This window comes from Micropterus salmoides, unplaced genomic scaffold, assembly GCF_014851395.1.
Source record: "Micropterus salmoides isolate LMB-PRFRI ecotype aquatic unplaced genomic scaffold, ASM1485139v1 Ms_hic_scaffold_4, whole genome shotgun sequence".
NCBI lineage: Eukaryota > Metazoa > Chordata > Actinopteri > Centrarchiformes > Centrarchidae > Micropterus > Micropterus salmoides.
Window position 1 is genome coordinate 16,620,982 of NW_024043372.1, and position 27,978 is coordinate 16,648,959.

Below are 27,978 nucleotides of genomic sequence, written 5' to 3' on the forward strand. Positions count from 1 at the left end.
CTCTCTCTCTCTGTCTTGCTCTGCCTGCAGCCCACTGCCTCTTTGTCTCCTGGCAGACAGCAGCAGATTGCAGGCTGGACAGGGCATGTGGGTGTTTGACACTGCACACAAAGCAGATGGCCATGAACAATGTCTGCATGTACAAGCATAATTTCATATATTATCTGCACATGTACACACACACACACACACACACACTCACATATGCAAATGCACTTCACTTCCCATTCCAGCATTCTACATCAGCGTGCATGCACATAATTGGAAAGACATCCATTAAAATCCATTAAATCATACAAACACACAAACAATTTAATTTTTCTATACCTAGCTGGTCTGAGAGGCTGACAGATGGACATGCAGATAGAGAGCTTACAGAATGTCTACATTTATGCTATTATCATATTTGCGCAGCACATGAGCAGATTAGTGGTTAACAGTGGAGCCAGCAGAACAAATGATTGGCAAAGGGTTGTTTTTCATCCAGCTTATGTAACTGCCTCATTTTATTCACCCCAATGAAATAGATCATGATCATGATTTCTCCATCCCTCTCTGTTATTTAGTGTGGTTTGCATGTGTGCACTGTGTAGCATTACAAATGGCTCATTGAGAACAGAGTCAGCCCTAATCAGTTCTGATTGGAAGCTTGTTTATACCTGCTGCTGTGATTACAGCACTTGAACTCAACAGCTAAACAGTCCAGCTTATTAAGAAATCAAAGAGAAATACACAAAATTGAAGCTTGGAATCGGTAAAACTGTCCCTACCATCTGTCACAAACAAATGATTTTATGCAAAGCTGGAACTGTAAAGTGAGTGGTCACTGTGGAAATGTTCCCACTCAACGTCTTACTCTGCAGTAATGCTGCCTGTGGGAGTGGCACAAATTGCAGTTTTTTCTTCCTTAGTGGCTTTTCTTTATAAAATAGGTTAGAACAGAAGCACTGAGTGGCAAGAGAAAATCTAGATTCTGTTGGCACACAGAAATTCCCTTGTAAGCTCAATATATCACCTCCATGTATTGGTCTCAAGATATTTACTGAAGAAAGCATGGGAAAAGATGTTTTTGACAAAAATTGAAATACTCTTTTCTTCATTCTTTTGTTTCTTACTGTGTCAGCTGATTAAGCAGTACCAGGCAACATGTTAAAGAGGTGGTATTATGCTTTTTGGCTTTTCCCCTCTATTGAGTTATATCTCTTTTTTGTGCATGTAATAGGTTTGCAAAGTGAAAAAGCCCAAAGTCCAGCCCAAAGGGAGTTCCCATCTCCCACAGAAAGCTCTGCTCTGAACCGCTTGAAAACAGCTCGTTTGTAGTCCAGCCTTTTCCGTTCCTTCACTGTGACGTCACAATGAAAACGAGTCATAAAGCTTGCCAAGCGGCTAGCGGGGTCAGGCACACCCTCAAACCAAGCTAGTCTGAGCGGAGGCCCTTTGATTTTAGTTAAGCCGCTTTTCCACTGCACAGTGCCACCTCGACTTGCCTTTGTTTGGTTTTCCATTGTAGAAATGTTGTACCTGTACCTGCTTCCAGGTACTTTTTTTCGTATCACCTCACCTCTGTCGACGTTCCAAGCAAGCTGAGGGATATTAAAATGTAAGTGAAAACACGACAGACTGCTGATTGGTCAGAGAGAATATTCACTATTCACTGCATCATCATTGCGTGCACCAGACAGAGGCCAGCAACAGAAAGTTTTATATTTTACAGTTTTCGTATGGAATTTCATCACTAAATCCACTTCTGAGAAGTTTTGAGGTGAGAAATCAGCTGTGTAGATTTCAAATATTGACAGTTTTACGAGAGGTGATGGCGGAACAAAAATGCCTGTGCCAACCCGCAGGAGGAGCTGGTGAGGCCGGCCAGCCGCCTGCTCACAGAGCCCTCTGCTCCCGCCGTCACACAAACCGCTGCAACAACAACGGCAGAGGAAAACACAGCTGAAAGGTTTTCATGCTGCTTATCTGTCTTTACATTCTGAGTAATGAGAAAGTAAAAGAGAAAGCTGTGTGGATCGCTGGTGTGTAATTGTAAATGGTGTGTCGCATTGAACATTATGTCACTGCAGTTGTGTGTGGAGTCGCTATGACGACAAGCTATGTACTATCTCTGGGTACTATCTGCAACGGAGCAGGGCCGAGTAGAGTCGAGTCTATCGATTTGCGCTATGGTAGCATTTTTCGGCAAGGCAGCATAGATTGTCAGAACACCGGCAACAGTTCAACGTTTAGTCCTAAAAGACGATGCAACTCCGACTCTGTTTGGGCCTGGAAATTCACAATCACAACCTGTAAGTATGCTTTATTGGTTGTGAATTATATTTAAAATAAACACGACAATGTAACTTCACAGACTGTTCAAGTGCGGAGTTGTTGTAAATGTTGGCTAATACACCTAAAGTTATAACTATAATGCTAATGTTACACCCGATGTGAAAGCTACTGAGCAAACGTTCAAATTGTTTGGCCAATTTTTATGTAAAATTGAGTTGAAATATGGTGATTTTTGTAGTGGTTTATGGAAAGATGTGGAACAATGATGTTGTGTGGTTATAGACTTGTCAGTAACTTATACCATCTGCTAGGTTATGGTCGCAGTCTGAAGCGGCTTTGATTTGGATCACACTACCTTGTTTCTTATGACCCGCCCTTCTCTGCTTCTGATTGGCTAGTAGTCCTTACCTGGGAACTGAGCATTTGCAACTCCCAACAAAGATTTTGTACAAGTAAGATGCATCACTCTGTAGCTCAAGAGCGGAGCGTACAACACATACGGTGAAAAGAGGAGCTGCAGCAATGTGCAGGATGAGAAAAATATGGTGTTTTTTGAAAATTAAACCATGTAAACCTGTTCTGGTACAACCCCTAATTAAGATTTTGAACCTGAAAATGAGCATAAAAAATGAGCATAATAGATAAAAATTCTATTGATCCCACAAGGATTAAGAAAAAACTTCAAGATAGAATTTAAGGTGTTTGGATGTGGGAAAAAAAGATAAAAAAAAGTGAGAGCTGTTCCAACAAGCTGACGCACATGGTGCACCATCTTGCACTGTATTATTTTCAATGGGTTTTAATATGCTCAACAATTGCCATGCTAATGATTTTTACTGTACATAGTCTATAAACAAAATTACATTTTGTCAGCACGTGTGTTGTACTGCCCTTTACATAAAAGCCATACAACTGAAGAGGCTGCTCTAAACTGTGATTATGTCTGCACCAGCAGTCAGGAATAAAATACACTAGTAATCCCCTGCACCCCCATGTATTACATGTGTGCTCCGCTGCCTCTTTGCCTTTTAAATGACACATTCAATAACAAGCTAGACAAAAAACAAATGTATCAGCGAGTTGAATAACCAGGTCTGTTCCAGGCCTTCACAGATGGAATCTTTCGTAGTATAACTCGTAATTTATCATGATCCTTTTAAGTTCACAAGCACACGCTTTATCTGTCAATTTGTGCATGAGACTTACCACCATACAAATTATGTGATGATTTTATTGTTTATAAATTATGTGATGATGAATAATGAAAATGATAATCTTACCCATATTTTAGTCAGGCTGAACGCAATAACTATACCACCAGACCAGAAAAAGAATATGAAGCCTAAAGGCTATTTTGTCAAACTGTGAAACAAAAATATAAGTTCATAAGCAAGGTTAGGTAGATTTAGCACGACTGTTTTTTATTTATTTTCAGCCACTGACTTTATTTATGAGCATCAATACAGATATTCCAATTACGACGCATGCAAGCGCGAACCTCCAGCTCTGAAAAGTGACTTATACAACCAGCAGGGGGCGACTCTTTTGGTTGCAGAAAGAAGTCTGGTTCCATTAGAAACAATGCTTAAATTAGCCTACTTCTCAGTTGATTTATTATCTTAGTAAACACTTCCGTAATGGGTTTATGGTCTCAATCGCTAGTTTCAGGTCTTCTTTAATACAGTCTGATTCATTTAGTAAATCATGGTCCCATTTAAAGGAAAATAGACAATAAAGCAGCATATGCTTTAGGGCGGGACTACATTGTGATTGACAAGTCGCTACCAATGGCAACCTGTCATACAGATTAGAGTTTCAGCTGCATTATGTGAAGTTAACCAGCACCGTTGACAAAGCTTATTAGGAGTCAGCTGTTAGTTTTTCCGGTAAGTGGCCTACATTTTGTTTTAAACCTGTTTGTAGCAGTTAAGGTGAATTACAGCAGCACCTAGCTAACCAAGCTAGCTAGTCGTCTCGTCCAAATATTGTCACGTCCGGTTCCTGCTTGCAAAAAATCAACATGGCAACGGCCAAATGGCCAAATTCGAGGCTTCCAAACGGCAGTCCAGAAACCAATGGGTGACGTCACGATAACCAGGTCCACTTCTTTTGTAAGCCTACAGTCTATGGGCGCACGTAGAAAAGCTTTAGCTAAGGCTAGCTGTAGCTATCTCCCCAGTTAGCTCTAGCTAACTGGAGTGCTGTCACTGTGCTTTGGTGTTTACCTCTGTTTTGTAGTCCCAGCTAATTAAAAAAAAAAAAGAATTTCTCTAAGACCTATGCCAAATAGTCTGATTCTGGTTTTAACTCAATTGACAGATTTACTGTGTTTTGTGTTGTAGAGCAGTTTGCATGTTTTATTTGACTTTTCAAACCATTTAATAATTTATTAGTTATTAGTATTTCGATGCATTTCTATCTGATTTATTAAGATTAAAATAAGATCTAGTATAGCAGCTGACAATCTCTTTATGTGTTGCTATTGTTTAAAGAGGTGGTATTATGCTCATTTTCAGGTTCAAAATCTTATTTAGGGGTTGTACCAGAACAGGTTTACATGGTTTAATTTTCAAAATATTTTTTATATTTTTCTCATACTGCGCATTGCTGCATCTCCTCTTTTCACCGTATGTGTTGTACGCTCCGCTCTTGAGCTACAGAGTGATGCATCTTACATGTACAAAATCTTTGTTGGGAGTTGCAAATGCTCAGTTCCCAGGTAAGGACTACTAGCCAATCAGAAGCAGAGAAGGGCGGGTCATAAGAAACAAGGTAGTGTGATCCAAATCAAAGCCGTTTCAGACTGCGACCGTAACCTAGCAGATGGTATAAGTTACTGACAAGTCTATAACCACGCAACATCATTGTTCCACATCTTTCCATAAACCACTACAAAAATCACCATATTTCAACTCAATTTTACATAAAAATTGGCCAAACAATTTGAACGTTTGCTCAGTAGCTTTCACATCGGGTGTAACATTAGCATTATAGTTATAACTTTAGGTGTATTAGCCAACATTTACAACAACTCCGCACTTGAACAGTCTGTGAAGTTACATTGTCGTGTTTATTTTAAATATAATTCACAACCAATAAAGCATACTTACAGGTTGTGATTGTGAATTGTGAAGATAGTTAAGCGGTACGAAAACCTTCCAGCTGTATTTTCCTCTGCCGTTGTTGCTGCAGTGGTCTGTGTGATGGCGGGAGCAGATGGCTCTGTGAGCGGGCGGCTGGCCGGCCTCACCAGCTCCTCCTGCGGGTTGGCACAGGCTTCCCCCGCAGCCACTTGTGGAGCTCCTCAACTCCGAAAATATTCAAGCATATTTATGTTCCGCCATCACTTCTCATAAAACTGTCAATATTCGAAATCTACACAACTGATTTCTCACCTCAAAACTTCTCAGAAGTGGATTTAGTGATGAAATTACATACGAAAACTGTAAAATATAAAACTTTCTGTTGCTGGCCTATGTCTGGCGCATACAATGCTTTTTATATACAGTCTATGATGCAATGACGATGCAGTGAATAGTGAATATTCTCTCTGACCAATCAGCAGTCTGTCGTGTTTTCATGTTACATTTTAGTATCCCTCAGCTTGCTTGGAAGGTGATACGAAAAAAAGTACCTGGAAGCAGGTACAGGTACAACATTTCTACAATGGAAAACCAAACAAAGGCAAGTCGAGGTGGCACTGTGCAGTGGAAAAGCGGCTTAACTAAAATCAAAGGGCCTCGCTTGGTTTGAGGGTGTGCCTGACCCCGCTAGCTGCTTGGCAAGCTTTATGACTCGTTTTCATTGTGACGTCACAGTGAAGGAACGGAAAAGGCTGGACTACAAACGAGCTGTTTTCAAGCGGTTCAGAGCAGAGCTTTCTGTGGGAGATGGGAACTCCCTTTGGGCTGGACTTTGGGCTTTTTCACTTTGCAAACCTATTACATGCAGAAAAAAGAGATATAGCCTAACTCAATAAAGGACAGGGGAAAAGACAAAAAGCATAATACCACCTCTTTAGTAATAATAGCAGCAATAATGTGTTTTTCCCTTAGGAAAATTATCTTCTCGTTCCTAGTATCCCCTGTACTAGTAAATAAATAAAACAGCTTGAGAGTCAGCTTGTATAGATTCAGTGCCTTGCATAACATGCTGTCCATTATATAGTGCATCCAGATTACATAAGAAACATTTATTGTTAGTCATAAGATGGAGTGCCCTTTGAGAAGTCTGCACCTTTTCTGCAGGCTTGGAAGAGACGCAGCTGAATCACTTTTCTATGGCTAATTATGGATCAGGACCCAAGATTAGTCCCATGTCGGGTTGCGTGAGGTCCTATAATGCTATATAAAAGAAAGAAAATAGTTAAATATATGTCACTAACTTGCATGGAAAAGTTTACAAAACATGTATAGAAATGTTATAACATCAAAGTCAGCAGTATTTACCATTAATGCCCAGAATGTTAGTCATGCAACAAACACAACACAATGAGCAGAGTAAAAAGACGTGTAAAGACCGGAGCCTCTGTTTAGTTCCTCTGCAGTGTTTCTCACAGTGGATGTCTGCAGGGTTTAGGGATGGTCCAGGGTGTCTTGTACAATTGAACACACTGCTATTGTGAATTTTACACACATACTGTATAGATGCAGTCCTTATTCCTATGCACACACACATACATACAGACACTGTACATAAACAAACAATGTTTTATTAACAAGAATAGACTGCTCTCAGTCACTATTTTCATCACCAGAACTGGGTGAAATGGCTTTTCTGAATGACTCTAGCTGGCTAATTATTTGGTGAATACAAATCTATGTCTGCGTGATGAATTAGCATATCTCTAGCTGGCTGTGTCTCAATTTAAATGGCAGATAGTTAGCTGGTTGGCTGATTTGTTTGGTTTCTCACTGATTAACAGGCTGGTTTGCTGGTTAAAAGACTTGGTTGTCAAAATAAAGGAAAAAACAACATGAAGTATGGAGTCAGACCACAACAAGGCATCCAGAACAGCTTCAGTGCTCCTTGCCAAGTCTATGAAACTCTACTTGAGGGATGAACACCATTCCTCTACAAGATATTCCTATAAAACACTTATTTATTTCAGGTAATCTCATTGAGATCAAGATCTCTTTTGCATGACCTGAGTAGAGCAAATAGACAAAACACAAAGGACATAAATCATCAAAGACAGTCACAGACATCACTAAATAGATTTGAAGATGAAAGTTTATATTATATTATCTGGTCTTTTGGAGATGGTGGTGAGAGCACTGTTTTACACGTTGGTCCAAAATGTGTGAATCTGGGTTGAGATCTGGAGACTGTAAAGGCAGTATTATTTTATTCACATCACTTTCATACTCACGAAACCATTCAGTGAGCCCTGGTGCACAGAAGCATCTGCATTTCACATATTTCTCCACTTTCATTTAGGTTTTTAATTTAATTCGTCCCCCGTCTGTAAAGACCTGCTTCAATCAGAAAATCTCAGTCTCTTTGTGTGTTTTACCTCTCACACTGTTTTTCTCACATACAATCATTGCTTTCAGGTCATCTACTTTCCTCTACTGTCTCTCTGTTTCCACTCCTCTGCTCTGCTCCTCCACTCCTCATTTTTCCTCTCCACTCCATCACTTCACTCTTCCTTGAAGTCCTTGAATGCTGCCTCTAATGGCTTCACCTCAGATGTGATCTCTTTCTCTGTCTCTCCTGGGGTCACACAGACTTTTGCCCAAGGCTTTATGCTTCACTGCACTCATTCAAAACACCCAGTGGCTCACAAAAGCACAGAATATACACAAATAAAATTAGATGCAAACTCGCACTCAGGATGAATACCTCTCAAAACAGACAGATGGGCCTCTTAATGTGATATATGCACTGCTATTCAGGTTTAATACACACATATGGACACACCGTCCATAAAGAATGTTCACTGTGCGTGAAAGAAAATATTGATGTGGGTCTTTTTTATAGTGGCAATATGGCTTTACATAATGTTTCAGTCATAGCCATGATGTGTGAGGCCTCCCTCTCGCTCACACACACACCCTTATGCTCCGCTTCACAAACTTTCCAGGGCTGATTTTACAGGGAGTCACAGGGGAGGATGAGGTGTTGACAATAATCTAAAGGACTCTCTAAACTGTCACCGTGTAGCTGACTGTGTTTGTGTTGGCCTTCGCAGGGGAAGTCCTACGTGTTTGACCAGGTGTTCCCCACTAACACCACCCAGGAACAGGTCTACAACACCTGCGCCAAGCAGATTGTCAAAGGTGAGTCATATGCACAGTTTGCCTTTTTCGTTTAAGATGCATCAGTGACTGAGGGAGAAAGCTAATACACCTTGAATTACCGTATCCATGGGTTGCCCTTTTCAGCTTTGTCAGTTTACACTCTATTCACTGACTGCATGCGTTAGCAGCTCGGTATAAGCAGTGAGAAGAATTTCCATGATGTGATGTAGTTCCACGACCTACAGGTATGAGCAGCAAAATGCACAGATTAACAAGATCCATGCTTATCACAGCACAGTGGGACTGGCATATCCAGAAGGCCCCGGATCAAACGAAACCAATACCCTCGAGAGTCAAATCTTTTTTTTCGCCCCTCCCTCCGTCTCCATCCCTCTACATCTGTCTGCCTCTTTTTATCCCCTTGTTAGGGTCTCGTTTTGGTACCACCTTCAAAGTGAGTGTGAAACTCCTCTGAACTAGTTCTAGATGGAGCATGAAAAAGAGATTGATTTGGTGGGAAAGATTACTCACAGAGTGTGAGATTACCTTGTAGGCCGCTGAAAGATGAAATTAAAAAAAAACGAGAATAATCGCAGTGCAGGGTTGATAAAATTCCAGGTTAGGGATTTTGCAAAATGAATGAATGAGATGAAGAGTGAGATTTGAAACGTGTCAGGGGAAAAGGGTTTCTCCTTTCCTGGCTGTCTGTTTCTCTCTGTTTTGCTGCCTTTCTTCCCTTGCCCTTTTCACTGTCTTTCTCTCACACTGCCTTTCTTTGTCTCTTTCTCTTTCTCTGTGTTTTCCCTCTGTGGTGGTTTCTGTTGTCTTGCGATCTTATCTCCCGCTGTCTTTATTTCCTTTCAGCGACACATCCTTTATTCTTTGTTCTCTTATGTGTCGCTCTCTGTTTCGGTCTCACTATGACCAGCGTGGAGGCAGAGGAAGACATGTTGCTGAGCTGAGAGCTGCAATAGTAGAGGCAACATAGGAGAGCAGGAGAGGCGAGCAAAGGGAATGTGTTTTCAGCTGAGAGCCTTTGTGATTAGTCTGTGGTCAGCTAACCTGTGGCACCCGGCCTTTCAGGTTTTTCTTTATCCATGTTTGACTTTTACCACGGGGGTTTAGTAGACCGTGCCTGCAATATGACATTTAGCCATGTGGTGTTTTATATCCTGAAACGGTAAGGACATGTTGTTTTCACTGCGGCTCCTACCAGATGAATGGAGAGAATAATACATCTATACTTGCTTTGTTCTTCACTGAGTGCCTCCTGGTGACTTTTAACACTGGCAGTAGATGTTGTTTATTGTGTGCGGCCACAGAGGTCGTTCAGCACCTAACCAAGCTTAAATACCATGTACTTCAAAGTGCACACAGGCTTTATGAGGCACAGTCTGATCTGTCTTTGGAGCAAAGGCAAAGATATTTGTCTTTTGCTGAGTGTTTGCCAAAATGCCTGTCTGGTTAAATCTGTAATTCTGTTGGATTTTCTTTTTGTTTGGCACTCTTTCTGCCATTCTATTACATCTCCACATTGTCACACCCTTTTTTACTTTCTTTAACATGCTTCTTTCTTTTCTTCTCTCATTATAGATGTACTGGCTGGATACAATGGGACTATCTTTGCTTATGGGCAGACCTCCTCTGGAAAAACACACACCATGGAGGTACAGTATTACTAAATAATTCAAAAGGAAGACCTCTTGCTGTGGAGCACACACACACACACACACACACACACACACACACACACACACACACACACACACATTTTTTTTCATAGAGTATCTCCTCCTTTGCTCGCTCTGACAGTACAACTCCCTCCATCACTGCCATTGCTCACATTCTCTCTACCAGCCTTCTGTGGGTACTAACCTCCTTTACAACTCTCTCTGGGAAACAACCCTGTTCCTTTTCAAGTCAAAAGCCTCCCTGCTCTCCATTCTTTTACTATTCTCTCTGCTTAATTCATCCCAGGGTCTGCATTTTAACCTGCCGTTCACGCACATGTTCTTATATCGTCTCTGTCTTCTCATAGGGAAACCTTCATGATCCAGAGGGAATGGGAATCATCCCCCGGATCTCAGAGGACATTTTCGAACATATATTTGCCATGGATGAGAACCTAGAATTCCACATAAAGGTTGGTGTGAATTTCCACATGTGTCTGGACATGAATACATTTGTGTAGTTGTCTCACACAGGGATGTATATGCTCAGTTTTGCTCTTGGACATGTTACATTCAGCCCAGGCCTCTGATGTAATCCTCACGTGGATGGGCTGGCTGGAATCAGCCAAGCATCAATAAATCATGATAAACTATAAACCATGATTTGTTGTGCTTTATTCCCTTTTTACAAAACAGTCTTCTAATAGAGGATAATACTTGCCAGACCCAGAGGAGGACAGATTACTGCAACATCATTTTGCACATTTGCACAATGAGCATACCTTAAAACCGTTCTCTAGCTGTGTTACTTCCATCTTTCTGTCTCTCCTTTTTTATCCGCACAAAGATCAGCTGCCCTATGTTTTTTGTTTTGGTGCAGGTCTCCTACTTTGAGATCTACATGGACAAAATCCGTGACCTGCTGGATGGTGTGTTTATGCACAGAACACATGGCTTTCAAACTGAAAACATAACACATATGACTCATATTTGTTAAAACTGTAAAGGTTTCTTGCAATACACAGTTGGACATTGAAACCATTATAGTTACACAGTGAATAAGGATGCATGACACAATAATAAAACTTGATTTCATTCATTCATTCATTCATTTATTCATTCATTCATACTAAAACATCACCAAGGGCACAATTTCCGCTGGAGATGGGGGGGACATGTGTCCCTTACTTTTTAAAATCTTATTTCTGTTTCTTTACAAAACTCTCTCTAAACATTGTTCTTTTACTGCCTAGCTGCCAAAATCCCAAATATGAAAATGCTCATCTGAGTCACCTTAAATTAATGCCTTACAGCAATTAGCTTAACAAGCATGTAACAGTAACAGTAGCGAGTTGTGCAGTGAGAGCTTTGTGGACTTCTTTTCCCCTGTTTTTCACCTCTCGGGCCAAATACATTTGTAGCTCTCTTAATGATGCAGAGTATTGTGGCTGTATGCAGCTTGAGAGGAAGGCATATCTCAGGGCTGAAAAAAGTACTTAAACCTTCTCTGCATATTTTTCCATTAAACAAAATCTATATATATATCTCTAAAAAATGGCAGTAAAGCTCAGAGCTCTTTGTACTCACTAAGTAAGGTTAGTGCATTAACAATACTGGAGGTTTACATAGCATCTTATTATCCACACTTCTAAAACAAAACCTTCATCCTTGGTTGTCATGGTAGTAATTGTCAGTTAAGGTAACAGTATAAAAACTTTTGCTGGATGGAAGTTAAATTGAACAAGTAAACAACCGTCATGCCTTCTGTACATTTTTCTGCTTCAGACAATAAAGCTTTGTGGTTTGGGGCATTATATACAGAAGCACCACAACATGCAGTTCATGTTATCACTGAGATGTCTAACCATTGTAAAATGATTGAGAGGGTGGGACATGGAGAGGTAGGCAGCATCCTTGTGATTACATCTTTAATAGAGCCAGAAACAGCAGTGAAAGCCTCCATCTGTATGCAGGGGAGTTCACAGCTGCTGAGGAACAAGCAATGAACAAAAAAAGAGTCAACAACAAACGAAATGAATTGGGGCGGCTCAGAGTACAACCCCCTGTGGAAGTATTTGCAGTGAGAAAAAGTGACAGTAGGGTGACAAAACACACAAACACAGACACACACATGCACAAGCACAGGCACACAGTCCCGGAGGAGAAAAACAGCCTCTGCAATCCAGTGAAATTTAATTATCATTGACAATACAGGACTTTCAAATGCGTAATGACTAATGCAGGAATTTAGGCCAATAAGTGGCTTTGTCAGATTTTTTTATTTTGCTCTTTGACATTAGCGAAGGCATCTGCATAACCTCTCAGTGACTTTGGCAATAATACTTCAGTTCCAGTAAAAAAGGATTCATAGTTAGAGCCTCACATATTCTTTCACACCGCATTAGCAGACTTTGACTCACATATATGAAGGGAACATAGTCAGGTCTGATTATAGAGAGTAAAAAAACACATATTCACAAGCAGAACCTCATTTGCACACATGCACGCACACGCATTGGATAACACAGTGACCTCTCATTATTTTCCCTCACTCCCTAGTGACAAAAACCAACCTGTCAGTTCATGAAGACAAACACAGAGTTCCTTATGTGAAGGTGAGTCATTGGCAGTTTGACATGATTCAATTTGATGTCTCTCCCTTTATTATGAAGAAATAGTTTGTGGTATGGGTTTATTGGAAAGGAATAATTTGATATTTTGGGAATTGCACTTTTTGTGGAGTTAAGATGAGATGATTGATACCACTCTCATACCTTTCAGATATAACAAAGGCTACAGTCAGTGGGCGATTAGCATAACTTAGCGCCAATACTGGAAGCAGGGAGAAACAGCAAGCCTGGCTCTTTCAAAATCCACATACCAGCACCTGTAAAGGGCATAATTTACATCTTGTTTGTGGACATGGCATGGGGTTCTTGGTGTGACACGTAACTTAGAGTCTTTCTCTTGTTGCAACTGTTCAGAGCCAAGAAATAGTACAAGACACAACCCCCGTAAAACGGCAAATTGTAATTTTCACATTTCAAACAATGTATAATACTAATAGGTAATGTTGTCAAGACCGCCCAAACCGAGACCAAGTCAAGACCAAGACCAGACTTTATCGAGACCGAGACAAGACCAAGACTTTTAGGGGCTAAGTCAAGCCCAAGACCGAGGGAGGGCGAGACCGAGTCAAGACCAACACCAGTTCCCCACATTACATGACACACAATAAAATGTGAAACGAGATCATAGTTCTCAAATTGATCTGAAAGATCCACATTCCCCTTAAAACACCCACATACAAACACTAAGAGCTGAAATCAATGTATCACCATCACCAGGAGGGGTGAGGGGTAATGGTAACAACACATTTTTAATTAGGGTTATTGGCCGCATTTGAAGCAATAGATGTTAACAGTTAAATCAGGCGATGCAAAAGCAATTTATTGATAATCCCAAAGTTATGGGCTCAATGACCAAGACAAGACCTATAAATGCGGCCGAGTCAGAGACGAGACCAAGACCAGTCTCGAGTACTACTACACTGCTAATAGGTGGGTTTTGTAACCGATTGGCAGAGCCATGCTACCTGTGTCCTCCTGTTTTCAGTCTTTGTGCTAAGCTAAGCTAAGTGGCTGCGGGCTGCGGCTTTGAGTGATGTCATCATCATGATGTTCTCATCTAGTTAACATAACTCCAGATTTAACAAAATGTTGAACCTTTGCTTTAAAGTGCGAGGGTACTGATTTTACATGTCTGTAGTTTTGCAGACACAAATACGTGTGTATAATAGATGTGCATATGAATAATTAATTTGCGGATACAATGTGTTTGTTGGTGGTAATTTGTTTTCATCACAGCACGAAGTAATGTTTGCATGTGTCTTTCTTTCACCAAGGGCTGCACGGAGCGATTTGTCACAAGCCCAGAGGAAGTGATGGATGTGATAGATGAAGGGAAGGCTAACCGTCATGTTGCTGTCACCAGTGAGTCATACTGTTGATCTTTGTGATATTCTGATGCTCATAAAGCCAGACATTTCATGTCACATTTCTTTCAAAGCTTAAACATAACAATGTAAAGGTGAGAAATGCATGAAGAGGTGCAGCATCTTGCTTAACAACTCTATGTGAAATAATAAATAGAATGGTGTTTTATATATGGAGTCTCTCCACTCCTCACTTTGTTCTTTAGACATGAATGAACACAGTTCCCGCAGTCATAGCATCTTCCTGATAAACATCAAACAAGAGCACGTGGAGACAGAGCAGAAGCTGTGTGGGAAGCTGTACCTGGTCGACCTAGCTGGTAGTGAAAAGGTAGGACAAATAAGGTATTTCTCTACAAGCATTAAAAGCAGGGCATCGCACTGCTATAAATTCTCAACACTCACTGTCAGCAGAATTTTTGTAACACTGGGACCAGACATCTCAGAAAATGGTGGTTTCAGACATCAAAGAAGCAGATAATCAATTTATTAAATCTCTGAACTTTACCCTTTAGGCATTTTAAAGCACTCACTTTATGTCACTGCATTGATTTTTTTAATAAAATTCTACATTATGAAGAATCTTTCGCTGATGCAACATCAGGGTTAGTGTTTGCCCATTTTGAGGAATCCAGTCGGTTCCAGTGATGGAGACAAAAAATATTTTTTTCAGAGTAATAAGATACACTCAAAAATTCTAGATTATCTCTAAAAGAGATCCAAGACAGAGGTCAAATTGAGGGCAGCCACAAACAACTAATTTCTCTCATGTTTCAAGGTTAGGTGAAATCTGAGTCAGCTTGCCCCAACACATCACAAAACAATTTATCTCCAGGACATAGGTCAAAGTAGATAGAAAATACACAGCCACACATAACCCTTAGCTCCTGGGTGTAGTCTAGTGTTGATGGTATTGATGTAAAATATAGGACAGTGTGTGCTCAGGATAGTGGATTGCTATACAGTCTGGCCAGATACTGAGGGTTTGTACAGTGGTTTGTAGCTAATAAGTGCTGATGCTGCATCTCCAAGTTGTCTTGGTCATCCCTGGGGGGAAGAAGGAAATGGTTCTGCTCCAACAACTTCTTAGACTTTAGTACAAAATATTATGGACTGAACAGAAAGCTGGTGCATGTTCCACAGAAGGCTTTGATTGGACAACTTGCTCTCCTCTATAATTAAGCTCCTCATTATCTCGCTGTACATAATTATATTCCATGATGATTATGACACAATATGGTGTGTCTAATAAAATGTCTTGCATAGACCTTCTCAAAGGCTAGTTGACTCTCAGTGTTATCCATTTTTGACATTTTACAATTAAAGCATAAAGGCTTTATTTTACTGGTCTGAAATTTCTGTATAAGTTTCTGTCTTTTTTCCCCTCATTATAGAGAAAATAGAGACATGTTTCTGAGACATTTATTTGAGTTTACCTGGTTGTGCTGAGTTTATAGGCAGTTGTTGATTTCCAGAGGATTTTACTATCAAACCAGAGTAAATCTTCATTCTTTATTTGTTTATAATTGAAACATTTATTAGAGGGTTAGGATTTCACCAGACATGTTGAATTGTATCGATTTTGCATGTTCAGCTGACTTGGTTACGCTAGCAATTCATTATATTTGAAAGTTTACCAATTGAGCACAACATTTATCCACTAGTTAGTACCAAATTACATAGTAATTTCTTGGAACCTTCATATGAATTTACAGTTACAACTCATTCCGTTTCTTGGAAATTAAAATAAACCAGAAAATAAACACGTTTTATGCAGATAATATACAGTCCTTTACAATTTAATCCCTCCAATGTGTATGTATCTGTGTCAGGTCAGTAAGACAGGTGCTGAGGGAGCAGTGCTGGATGAGGCCAAGAACATCAACAAGTCTCTGTCGGCCCTGGGGAACGTCATTTCAGCCTTGGCTGAGGGAACGGTACGGTGGAGAAAGTCCTTGCAGTGTTTCTTATCTATCAAGCCTCTAGTGTAAAGCTAACTAAGGCCTTTCCTCTTAATTGAAGATGGTAAAAACAATGTTGATGCTGAACATAGTCAGGGGTTTTGCAGAATCCTCCCATATTGTATTGGATTGGGTCAAAGCTGTAGTGACATGTTAGCTAGCTTTCAGCCCCCTCATCCATAATTCCCAATACTGCTACAGCTGCAACTTATTTCCATATAAGCAACTAGCATACTCACCTACTCGATCCATTCTGCCCATTAAAAAGTCCTTCCATGGTCCATCATCATAATTAAGACATTCACCCTCTCATATCATATAACTCTCAGGGAGCTCCTTATAAAATGGAAAGAATTTTTATTCATTGAGCAAGGACACAGTCTTTTGAAGGCATTTCAAAAGTTAAAAAGGTAATACTGTGAATGAGGCAGTAGATGGAAAGAAACCTCTTCTTTCTTTGTTCTGTGCTGATGCTCATGGGACACATTTTTAGTTTTTGAAACAGGCACGTGCATGGTGGCACAGCCTTTCAGAATGGCCTCCAAGGCCTTTTAATCTTCTTCTATCTATCTTTTTTTATGCCTTTTTCACCGTCTTTGATTCCCTTTCATCCTTCCTCTCTTTATTTCTTTGCAGAAATCCCATGTGCCGTACCGTGACAGCAAAATGACTCGCATCTTACAGGACTCGCTGGGCGGGAACTGTCGCACCACCATGTTTATCTGTTGCTCTCCCTCCAGCTACAATGATGCAGAGACCAAATCCACCTTGATGTTTGGCCAACGGTAACATGCTTCCATGCTAAGTAGCCATGGGCTGCTGCGCTGTGCAGCGCAACACGTCTCTGTTTCGCTCGGCTGCAGCTGTTGGGATTGTTTTTCTGCTGAAATGTGTTCAACTCAGATACGCTGTTCACATATTACTGCCTTCAACTTTGCTTTTAAGGACTCACACCCTATTTTAGAGGCAGGGTTTGTGTAACTTGGTTTTGATCGTGTTAGGATTGCTTAAAAAGCATAATTTTTAATCTTAAGGGTAAACTCATAGAGGCAGAGATTTGGTTTGCTTGCCAGCTTCCACTCTTATTGCTCACCGTAAAGTCAAAGAAGAAAGAAAGACCCTAAAAAAGCATCCTTATATATCTTCAGCTTTTTTCATCTACCAATGAATTACTTGAATAGAGACTGACATGAGAGTTGGTTGCAATAAATAATGTATGACTGAGCAAAGTGACAGAATCCACAGCAGATATTTTACTGAACAGAAAATATGGTCTCTTATCTCCCTGTGTCAGCCACAGTAGCTGTTGAACATCTCGATTAATTTCTTTCATAAAATCAATAGGACACCAAAAATACTATGAAATCATGCACAAATGTAGGGCTTTCTTAACTACAACATTAAAAGCAGGTTACTGAAATTCAGTGTCTAGATTAGATTCATTTTAGGGTTTTAGTAACTATTAGAAATAGAGATTATAAGCTTGGACCATGAATTATGGTACATAGTGTATAGATGCAGTACATAAATTAGCCATTACCACTTTGTTGAACATTAGCTTTGTTTCCATCTGATGTTTTCAGCACCATCTGAATACAGGGTTAGCTAAATTCAGATGTGGTGAGGCAACACAGACAGGGCGGTTTGTCTTGCTAATATCAGGGAATAAATGAATTAGAACAACAGTGTTTTCTCACTGGAGTGTGAAATTAAGTGATAGCCAGTGATGTGAAATTCACAGCCGGAGCTGAGTGCTGCAACAGTGGCATCATGAATGTTTCAACTCTGTGACGCAATTTATTTGCGTCATAATTAAGCAATAATTTATAGGCACATACAGTATCCCCACAGCTATCTACTTATGAGTTGCATGATTGCTGTATTTTGATGTAAATAAGTTTTAGGAGTTCCAAAGCGTTTTAAAATTTTTTGAATTCCTCCGTATACCTCTCTCTGCCTACATGCACCATCAAACACAAACCGCTGGCAGAAACCCAATTTGCATACCAATTAATGAGATGCAAGCCAATTTTCATTGCGCAGCCAATGCTGAAAGACCCTTGTTGACAGTTCCTCTATTCTCTGCTGTCCTCTCACACTTTCTCTCTTTTCCTCTTTTCTACATCTCTTCCTGTCACCTCCCTATCCTCCCCTTTCTCTCGTTTCTGCTCTCACATCTCCCCAATTAGAGCCAAGACTATTAGAAATACTGTATCCGTGAACCTTGAGCTCACAGCAGAGCAGTGGAAGAAGAAGTACGAAAAGGAAAAAGAGAAGAACAGGTCAATGAAGGAGACTCTTCAAAGACTGGAGGCTGAGCTGAACATCTGGAGGAACGGTAATACTCACACTGTTATCACGTTGGCAGCTCATAAAAACACAGAATATTTAAGTCTTCTGCCAGGGAAGAACTGTGAAAATTGTTGCCCAGACAACATTTTACATTATCAGAACCTTTTAATTTAATGTCTGAATAATAATATGCTTGGTTGGTGATGGCGCAGTGGATAAGACGCATACTTTTGGCGTGAGAGACCCAGGTTCGAATCCACTGTGAGACACCAATGTGTCCCTGAGCAAGACACTTAACCCCCAGAGGCGTGCGATCTCTGACAGATATAGCAATTGTAAGTCGCTTTGGATTAAAGCTAAATGTAAATGTTTATGTTTTTAGTCACACAAGCAGCCATGTGTAGTCAGCCTAAGACTTTAGTCCAGACTGAAATATCTCAACCAGTATTGGATGGATTGCCTTGAAATTCTGTACAGACATTCATGGTTCCCAGAAGATAAATCCCAATGAGTTAGGTGATCCTCTGACTTTTTCATGTTGCGCCACCATTCTTTTGAGTGAATTGTCTTGACTATTGATGCCATGAAATTTGTTAATTTTAATAACTAATTTAACCTAGTGTCATCAGGCCAACACTTTGTGGTGTCTGACAAAATATCTGCAAAACTAATAATTCAAAACGTATTCCCATCATCAGAGGGTGTGCCAGTATATATGGTGTAATTAACTCAGCTAGGTAGTCTATGCAAGGCCTTGCAAGTTAAAAGAAGGACCTAAAAATCAGCTCTAGTTTGCACTGGTAACCAGTGAAGAGGGAATGGGTGTTATATGGTAAGATTTTCTAGTTATTGTCAAGATTCTGTCTGCTGCCACAGCCTGGTGGCACAGCTAGGGAGACCAAAGAAAAGGACATTACAGTAATCAAGTCTGGAGGATGCAAATGCATGAATTAGGACTTCAGCACCATACACACAGCTGTGCCTAAATACAGCCTCACAGAGCTGCTAAGCATGGCGATAAACAGTCTTGTTAAATTACTGTAATAAATTACAAAAAATGAATAAAATTTTCTACAGTGCAGTAAAAATGAGAAGTGTGCTATTTGCAGGTAAGAAGCTTTTGCCGGAGAGCACTGAGAGTCATGTCCAGAGAACACAGCCTCTGGAAAAAAAACTCCACACTACATCTCCTTGTAGCAGTCCCTTTTCATGCATGGAAGAGTACTTACCAACAGGAATGAACATTTTATCAGACTGCTAGCCTGCAGAAATTATTTTTCAGTCCACGTAAGTGCAGATTTAACCTCACTTGATATCATTTGAATACATGCCAGAGGAGATATGGTAAGAGAGCAGCCAAAGTTGCTGAACTTTTGCCAAAACACTTAAAAATCCCTTTCTGGCTATTTCTCTTTCATATTATTCAGACTTTTACACTTTGTATAATTTGATCCCCCTTTACATTGTGCTGAAGGCAAGAAACGCTGGAGGCTTTATGTTTTATGAATCCTTATGTATTAGTAATCCTCACAGCGACAAGGGCTAGTCTAATCTACAGGAAAGTCATAACTTACACTGATCCTCTCCCATGTCAGCACACACACACACGCATGCACAGTGCACACACATAAACACAAGCACATGGAGTACTACACACATACACACAGACACACACATTTCTAAGCATCCTCTCCCGCTGGACTGTAGGTTAATTCAAATGTCAATGCTCTCAATGGTTGTGATTGGTTGACATTCAAGCTGTGTAATGAATCCTCTCTGATGTTTGTCTTGAAGGTCATTCCCTCATTGCTTGACCTGAAAAAAAAACGCTATAACACATCTTTATTGAACACCTATCAGTGAAAATGTTCCTTTTTATTGCTTCATCCCCATCAGTTACTTTAATTTTCCTTCACACACACACACACACACACACACACACACACACACACACACACACACACACACATACACACATCCCCCTCCACTTTCTTCCTCTGTATCTCTCTTACAGTTTAGTACTTTTAATTTCCTAATGGATCATTTTGACAACATCGTTACCCCCATTCCCCCCTCCCTGCTCCCTATATTGTTGGCCACCACTGGCCAGGAACCCCCTGAGAAGAATGATGCTAACCTCCACCTTGTACCATATTGCGTGACTCTTTAGTCACGGATCGCCCAAAGACTGGAACAGCTGTCTCTAACAGTAAATTCCATCCCATCTCCTCCCTCTGCAGTCTAGAGTGGGGATGTCCTATAGTGTGCAGTCATGTGTTTCTGTTTTTTGTCACATTGAACCAGGCAGCTGTTTTTATTGATTAGCATACTTACAACTAGACTTGTCTCAACTAATATAACTTAATACAGAGTTGTCCCCAGTGAGTTGAGACTTATTAACATTTAACCGAAACCACAATCTTTCCCTAACCTTAAACAAAGTGCTTCTCTTACCTAAACCTAACTACAGACAGGACCCAGGATGTGAACCAAGATCTCTGTCATCAAAGTCTATTTTTTATGGTCACCATCCACACCAACCACCTCCCTCTGACTCCGGTAAAAAAATATAACACTTAAGAAACGTTGCCCCAAAACATAAACCACTGGTAATTTAGTAATAATTAAACATAACTTCTATGAGACAAGGTTGGTGTCTATCCTCATGAATAATATAAATTATTTCTTACATAATGTCAATTATGTGACAGGATCAAACTCCAATACCAATAGTGAAAATATCCCAGCATATATTGTGTTGTATTTACAGTTTTGTGCTATGACGTATTCCTCGCATCACATCCTGCTTTGGTTCTGGGACACATCAGCATAAACCTCTTAATGCTGCCTGGGGAAGAGCATTACAATTACAATGCATTAAAATCCAGAGTAGCTGTCAGTCCAAGACTTTTTCTGTGTTCCTCATTGCATTAAATGCCTGTAGTTGGGCACAATTAGCATAATTATATTTTCTCACTTTATGCATTCAACGTTTTTCCCCCTTTTTTGTACTACTGAACTACTGGAGCAGTCTGAACTAAAGCCAGACACAATACACGTGACATTTTAATGTTAAATAGGTCTAGTAATTTGTATTGATAGTGTACATACAAAAGAAAGGTAATTTATGACAGACATATATCAAACATGAAATTGAAATGCATTCATGAGTGAGGAAAGGACATGCGCTGAAGATTAACCCAGTAACCCTTTTTTTATATTAATCCATAGAGGAGGATTTGCCAGCGATAAGAGCATCACACAAATCTAATATTTTGTCCCTCGTCTTTAGGTGAGGATGTTGTTGTGTTAGAGCATCTGAGCCCGGAATCTGAAGACATTCCCCTGGTGCCTCCCAAAACTGAGGAGCCACATCCTGACATCTGCAGCCCCTGCAGCCCTTGCTCAGTTGCCTCCTCCATTGTGGTTCATATATCTGAGGAGGAGCGGCAGAAGTATGAGGAGGAGATACGCAAGCTTTACAAACAGCTGGATGATAAGGTGAAAAACGAATGTGCCAGGAGTTATGCTAGAACCCAGATGCAGACACAGAGACAAAGCAGCAGTTAAACAGTTTATTGACGAGACAGGGTGAGCAAACTAGGCAGGGTGAGGTGGCAGGGAGTCTCTTTCCAAGCAGTGGAGTGTGAGGGCTGGCTGGCTGGCGTGGTTGGCTGGAGTGTGGCTGGAAAGTTTGGATCTCAGCTTTGAGGGACTTGGAACTGGTAGGCAGGTAGAGCAGGTGATCTGGAGACAGGCAGAGAGAAGTCAGTAAAAGCAAACTGGTTGCTAGATTAACAGACTAGATGCTAAGGTAAGACCTACGATACGCAATTTAACAATCCGTCAGGGAATGGAAGTCTGGTCTCTCCTTAAGAGGTAGGGATGGCTGATCAGGAACAGGTGTGTGATTACCAGCAGGTGCAGCAAGTGCCAACTCAGGAACCCAGACACGCCCAAGATTCAAAAAACTGAGAGAAGAAAAAACTGAACAAAAACACACAAAGCATGCCTCACTCACCCAAAGGAAAAAACAAATCAAAACACACTCACTCAGTCCCAAACTCAGGTGAGAGATGCATGGTTCATGACAGAATGCCGCATGAGGAGCATGTGTTTGCATGGTTTACACACGGTAGCTGATAATGCACACATGAATACAAAGAGCATATCATACATGTATTATTCATGTTACATAGGAGCAACAAATAGGAATACATGTCATTAGGGAAATAATAATGTTCTACATCGAAAAGCATTGAAGCTTTAATTTATTCAACACATCATTTATGCATGTGTATGTTGTGCTCAGCAGTGCTGTAATGTGTCAAGTTATTGCTTTTAATAACCAATTTTCCATTAAATATGGAGATACAACTGTGTGTCGATGTAGTGTGTGTGTGTATGTGTGTGTAACCAAAAGTAACCATGTTTTGTTCTTTGCAATGGCATATACCATTTTCACACATGCAGGCATGTCCAGGTGTGCACATACTGTACAGGGCATGGGGATGCATTAATAAGATTTTTTTTCTCTACGCATGTTGTAAACCAGCTACAGTAGACCTGATGCAGGATATTCTACATTACATGTTAAGTGTGTTTATACACATTTTCTATTACATCCAGAGTTTCTGGTTGAAGTTAAGGATTGGGAGAGAGCTTGCTTTTTCCATTGTCGCCTGCATAATGGAAACACAGACCATCAAACAACTCCTTTTTGAACAGTATAACAATATACTTTTGTTTACGGTTATACTGTATTAATCTTTTCTTTTATACGATTATGTGCATGATAAAATTGTATAGTTGTGATTGGACATGGGACATGGGGTGGTGATGGCACAGTAGAAAAGACATAGCAATAGCAATTATAAGTTGCTTTGGATTTAAGTGGTAGCTAAATGAGTAAAAATTTAAATGTAAAGTGGATAAAAATGGGAATGTAAAGTGGGACCCAAAATACACATGATGGCAGAGCACAAAGAATCTGTACTGCACCAGTGTGTGTAATACATAACACTGTAAACTGTTTTTATTCCATGTGTCTCTTGAAGGATGATGAGATCAACCACCAGAGCCAGATGGTTGAGAAACTGAAGGAGCAGATGCTCGACCAGGAGGAGGTAAAAGACCTACATCCTTTCATCAGTTTGGTTAAATGGCCCACCTGCAAACGTGGCAGTCACAACCATGCTTTGAATGAGAGGTTTGTTATCTCGTCCTTGAAATGAATGAGAAAAAGAAACTTCAAGTACCAGAAAGCCCTTGAAGAACATAAAGCATGTATTTGTGCGTTAACAGCAGCTTAAAATGGGTTTCAGTGGTTGATCTGACACAAATGATTGGGGGTAAGGATGAGTACGAAGACTGTAGCATGTAGGCTAACGTAACATTGCAGCTGATAAACCAACAAGCAAATGCTCTTCAATGATCTGATGTGTGATTTAATATACTGTGGGTGAGCACAACTCCACCATCTCTGTGAATTTAGAGACCTTGTATGTAGAAGAAAATAGTTCACATCCCTTTTCTCAAAAGGTAATCAAGAACAGCATTTACAGCATGTATTCATAGCCGTGGTTAAAGCAGTGGGCTACACAGCCTGAACCAAGCTTTGGCATGTAAGTACACTGCCAAGTCAAAGACTCCACATCTGCAAACTTAGTTCATCCATATCCCAAAATGGCCCTGCAGTGGGTTGAGCTGACATGATGGTACCCAACCTAAGCTTGTGCACAGTAACATGATTCCACATTCATTTGGCCAAACAAAAGCTGTGTGCTACAGTGCAAAAACGCAGGCACCCCGGGTAGAGCAGCATCTACATATAATGACATCCATTCAATAATATGACTCACAGCGGGCTGCAGCAGGGCACATGCAAGCAAACTGGCTAAATAATGTCAAGATCTTACAGTGTTAAGTGAGTCTAAGATGAATATTTAAAACATGTTTCATCTACTAAATTACACCTATATTGTGTCACAGGATTTGGAGACACGCTTATCTCTTAGTAGGGGCAGCATTAGCTCAGTCTGTGCGGATTATAGGAGTTCCGCATGGACCACTGCCGAAGGTGCCCTTGAGCAAGCCCCTTAACCCCTAACTGCTCCCCGGGAACTGTACAATGGCTGCCTACTGCTCTTAATGAGGGAGGTATTAGCTCAGTGCGTGGGGACTTGGCTTAAGATCTGGAGGGTTGTTGGTTCAAGTCCCCGGGCGCTGCTAAATGGCTGCCCACTGCTCCTCGTTAGGATGGGTTAGATGCGGAGGACAAATTCTGCATACTTTATACTGTGTGTAAATTTGTATGTTGCTGAAGAAACTGGATTATGATTATTACTAATAAGATAAACCACATTTATATGTTTTATTTAAATCCAGCAGCTCCCCTTTGTGAATAACACAATTATTCTATGCAGTCTTTCTTTATTCCTTTTTTAAACAAAATCTAACCTTTCTGTATACAGTTTATATTTAGTTGTTGAATCTCTGCGTCCCCCAGCTTCTCGCATCATCCAGAGGTGACAGCGAAAAGGTGCAGTCGGAGCTCGGCAGACTGCAGACAGAGAATGAATCTGCTAAGGCTGAGGTGAAGGAAGTCCTCCAGGCCCTGGAGGAGCTGGCAGTCAACTACGACCAGAAGAGCCTGGAGGTTGAAGAGAAGAGTGTGCAGAACAAGCTCTTGGCTGAAGAGCTTGCAAAGAAAATGGTAGGTTGCTGGAGGCTAAGTTTCATGCCATAAAGGTGAATATTCACTGCAGCAGAAAAAAAAGACAACTAATGATGAAGAGAGGGAGAAAACAAAAACAAAGAGGCAGCGACAGAAGAAGGATGTGTACATGATTTTCGCCGTGGACACATTTACACGTTCTAAAAGAGAAAGAGAGAAAAGGAGCTTTTAGGTATAAAATAAATATATTCATTTAATCCCTGTCTTCCAAGAACATGCAAAATGCAATTAGAGAGATAAGGATTTAAATTAGAGAGCTGCAGAAAATATAAGATAAGAGAGACAATGCTGATAAAGTGTGCAGCCAACAGTCATTAGTATTAGTATTAGCAGTATAGTATTATTAGTAACAAGGGTGGGAGGATGGAAAGACCTAACCCTATTTTATTTTTCGTAATCACTCTAGGCATTAATCAACAGCCATCACTGGTGTTTCTTCAGCTCAACCCTAAATTCCCTCTCACAGCAAAGGCAAAAGCTATGAATTTATTGATTTTTATGAGTCATGACTGGTTGTTTCGCACCACAAACCACAAATAAACACAAAGACATGATAAAAAAAACTGCAGCTACCAAAAGCACAAGTCTGACTTTTCTTGACTAAGGTCACTATTCAAAGTAATCTCATAAATTCACTTTAGAGGCTGTGATTTTCACTTAATAGCTTGTTTGAGGTTGTGGTTGAGGGCAGCATTCAGTGTGGTTAATTGAATCTGGTGTGGTTTATCTGCAAAGCCTGGGAAAAGTAGTGATTAATGATTATCAGCTATTTCCTTTTTTTATCCTTTCAGAGTGACTATTCCACACCATTTATAGTCAGACATAATTATGTCAGTCATTTGAGGAGGCTTTGAAAAGTCTTAAAAACTGAATTTTAAATTAGTTATTGTCTGATGTTTTACTTTTGAGTCATGACAAATGCCCTTTTTTCTCAATCAGCTCCTTAGTAAGAGGGTTGGGATCCTTTGAAAAGTTTTGTTTAATTTGCATTAGAGTTTTCTGTGTTTGGTCATTTCTTTTCCCTGTGGTCTTCTCACTGGTTTGTAGTGGGCGGGGCTCAGTTGGAAAAAGTGATGGAAGGTGCACCAATCAGAGCTCAGCAACATTTCAGTCGGAATCTGGTGACAGTTGGTTGGTTGATCGGTCAACGTCAATCAAACCGCACCAACATATACCTGAAGAAGCAGATTAACTGCACTGAGTGTTAAACTCTTAATAAAAACACCTAAAGAACTTTGATTGTTGCTTACTTACATGAATATTTAATGTTACTATTAGAAGGCTAGTTTTCAGGGGCTTTAAAATGTGGTGATCACTGAAATAAATAGTACAGCTCAATTTGTTTGTATGTGACTGGATCATTTTGCACAGGAAAGTACTTTTGTAAAAATCTAGTAGAGATAAAATTAAAAGAACAACCATTGGCAGAGCTGGTCAGCCCTTAATATAGTTATTGTGACTGGTTCAGTGGACAGAGTGGACCATTATTCATCTTCTTAAAACGTCTTCAATATTTCATGCACCATTTTACAATCTGCCACTGAGTCCTCCCCTGCCTCTCTGTCTTTCTCAGAAGCTAGTCCATAAATTGATAAAGGGAGCTGACAATATAACTACTCACTGCACAGTTTGGCCCGCTAAAGCCAGCTGAACCCTCTTTCTGTCTCCTCAATCATCACACTTAGCTCTCCTTGTCTGTGGCCTCCTCAGTCTGGTCTGCCCTGACCTCTCACATGACACGACTTCCTCTCAGGGATGTGAAGATGTGAAACTGAACACAAGAAACTTTACATTTATCCAAACAGTTCCCATTCTTCCAGCCTCTGACGTGCCTTTTTCAGCTTCATCCACCCTGAGTCTTTATTACCAATTCTCCACTGCCTGCATCCTAGCTGTTATGCTAATGTACAGTGTTGCAGCTTTTTACATTTTCCCGTATCTACAGTAGAAATGAGGTGAAATTGACCTAGAAAAATGGTGCAATGGAGTACATTCATCTCTGTTTTCACTCCACGGTCTCCTCAGCTGTCTTCATCTCTGCTGTCAGTGGAAATTCCTGCTTTCTTCTGCAGGAGACCATGCTATCGTTCACTTTCACTGCCATTCATTATCCACTTCTTTAAGCACCTTCTTGTATCCATTCATCCATCCACTTAACCCCTTTTCTATTATTATGATTAACTCCATTCATCATCCAACCAACCATCTCTTCTCTTTGATATCGCTCCATAAATCTTTTTTTCAACTAAACTAAACATTTTTCAATAATCTCTCCTCTCCTTTTACTCATTTGCATACAAATTAATCAATTGTGGTTAATGATATGCTCCTGAGTTTATATTTTGACGTGGAAGTGACCTGGAGAAGGATCATACTGCTTGAAGTTAATGAGGGAGATAAAGACGGAGATGTTGATAAAGGAGGAAATGTTACTGTACTTAAGAAGGTACTTTCAATTGAGTGATGATCCGTGCGGGCCGGGCAGTAACCTAAAATGTGCCATTGAAAAAGAACTTAAGTACATTTTTTATGTGACAATAAATGATCCACTTAGTATTAAATGAAACACCTTCAATGTGTGTAACAACCCATCCATAGAAACAGATGCCAGGAAAGATTATATTTGAAATTAATATTTTTTTGTTGCTCATGGTCACTAAGAACTGGGCTGTAACTACCATTGAGGACACCGAGGTCATTCCCCAATAACGTTTATAAGAATTTGGTTTTGAAGGCTGATTTTGATTTCTTTTTTCTTTTTGGCCTATTTTACTTTAAAAAAATGACATTAAAAAATTAATGTTAG

At 40.2% G+C, this 27,978-nt stretch overlaps 1 protein-coding gene across 2 annotated transcripts in view; it reads left to right on the forward strand.

The window, feature by feature from the left end:
- kif5ab (kinesin family member 5A, b) overlaps positions 1-27,978 on the forward strand; it is a 67,179-nt gene that overhangs the window by 13,999 nt on the left and 25,202 nt on the right. For both annotated transcript variants that reach the window (XM_038697812.1, XM_038697813.1), the window contains exons 2-14: positions 8,471-8,558; positions 10,113-10,186; positions 10,558-10,662; positions 11,070-11,118; positions 12,749-12,804; positions 14,094-14,181; positions 14,390-14,514; positions 16,016-16,120; positions 16,781-16,929; positions 18,334-18,482; positions 21,729-21,937; positions 23,494-23,562; positions 24,945-25,151. In XM_038697812.1, the coding sequence (XP_038553740.1) occupies positions 8,471-8,558; positions 10,113-10,186; positions 10,558-10,662; positions 11,070-11,118; positions 12,749-12,804; positions 14,094-14,181; positions 14,390-14,514; positions 16,016-16,120; positions 16,781-16,929; positions 18,334-18,482; positions 21,729-21,937; positions 23,494-23,562; positions 24,945-25,151 (1,473 nt within the window). The remainder of the gene's footprint in view (positions 1-8,470; positions 8,559-10,112; positions 10,187-10,557; positions 10,663-11,069; positions 11,119-12,748; positions 12,805-14,093; positions 14,182-14,389; positions 14,515-16,015; positions 16,121-16,780; positions 16,930-18,333; positions 18,483-21,728; positions 21,938-23,493; positions 23,563-24,944; positions 25,152-27,978) is intronic.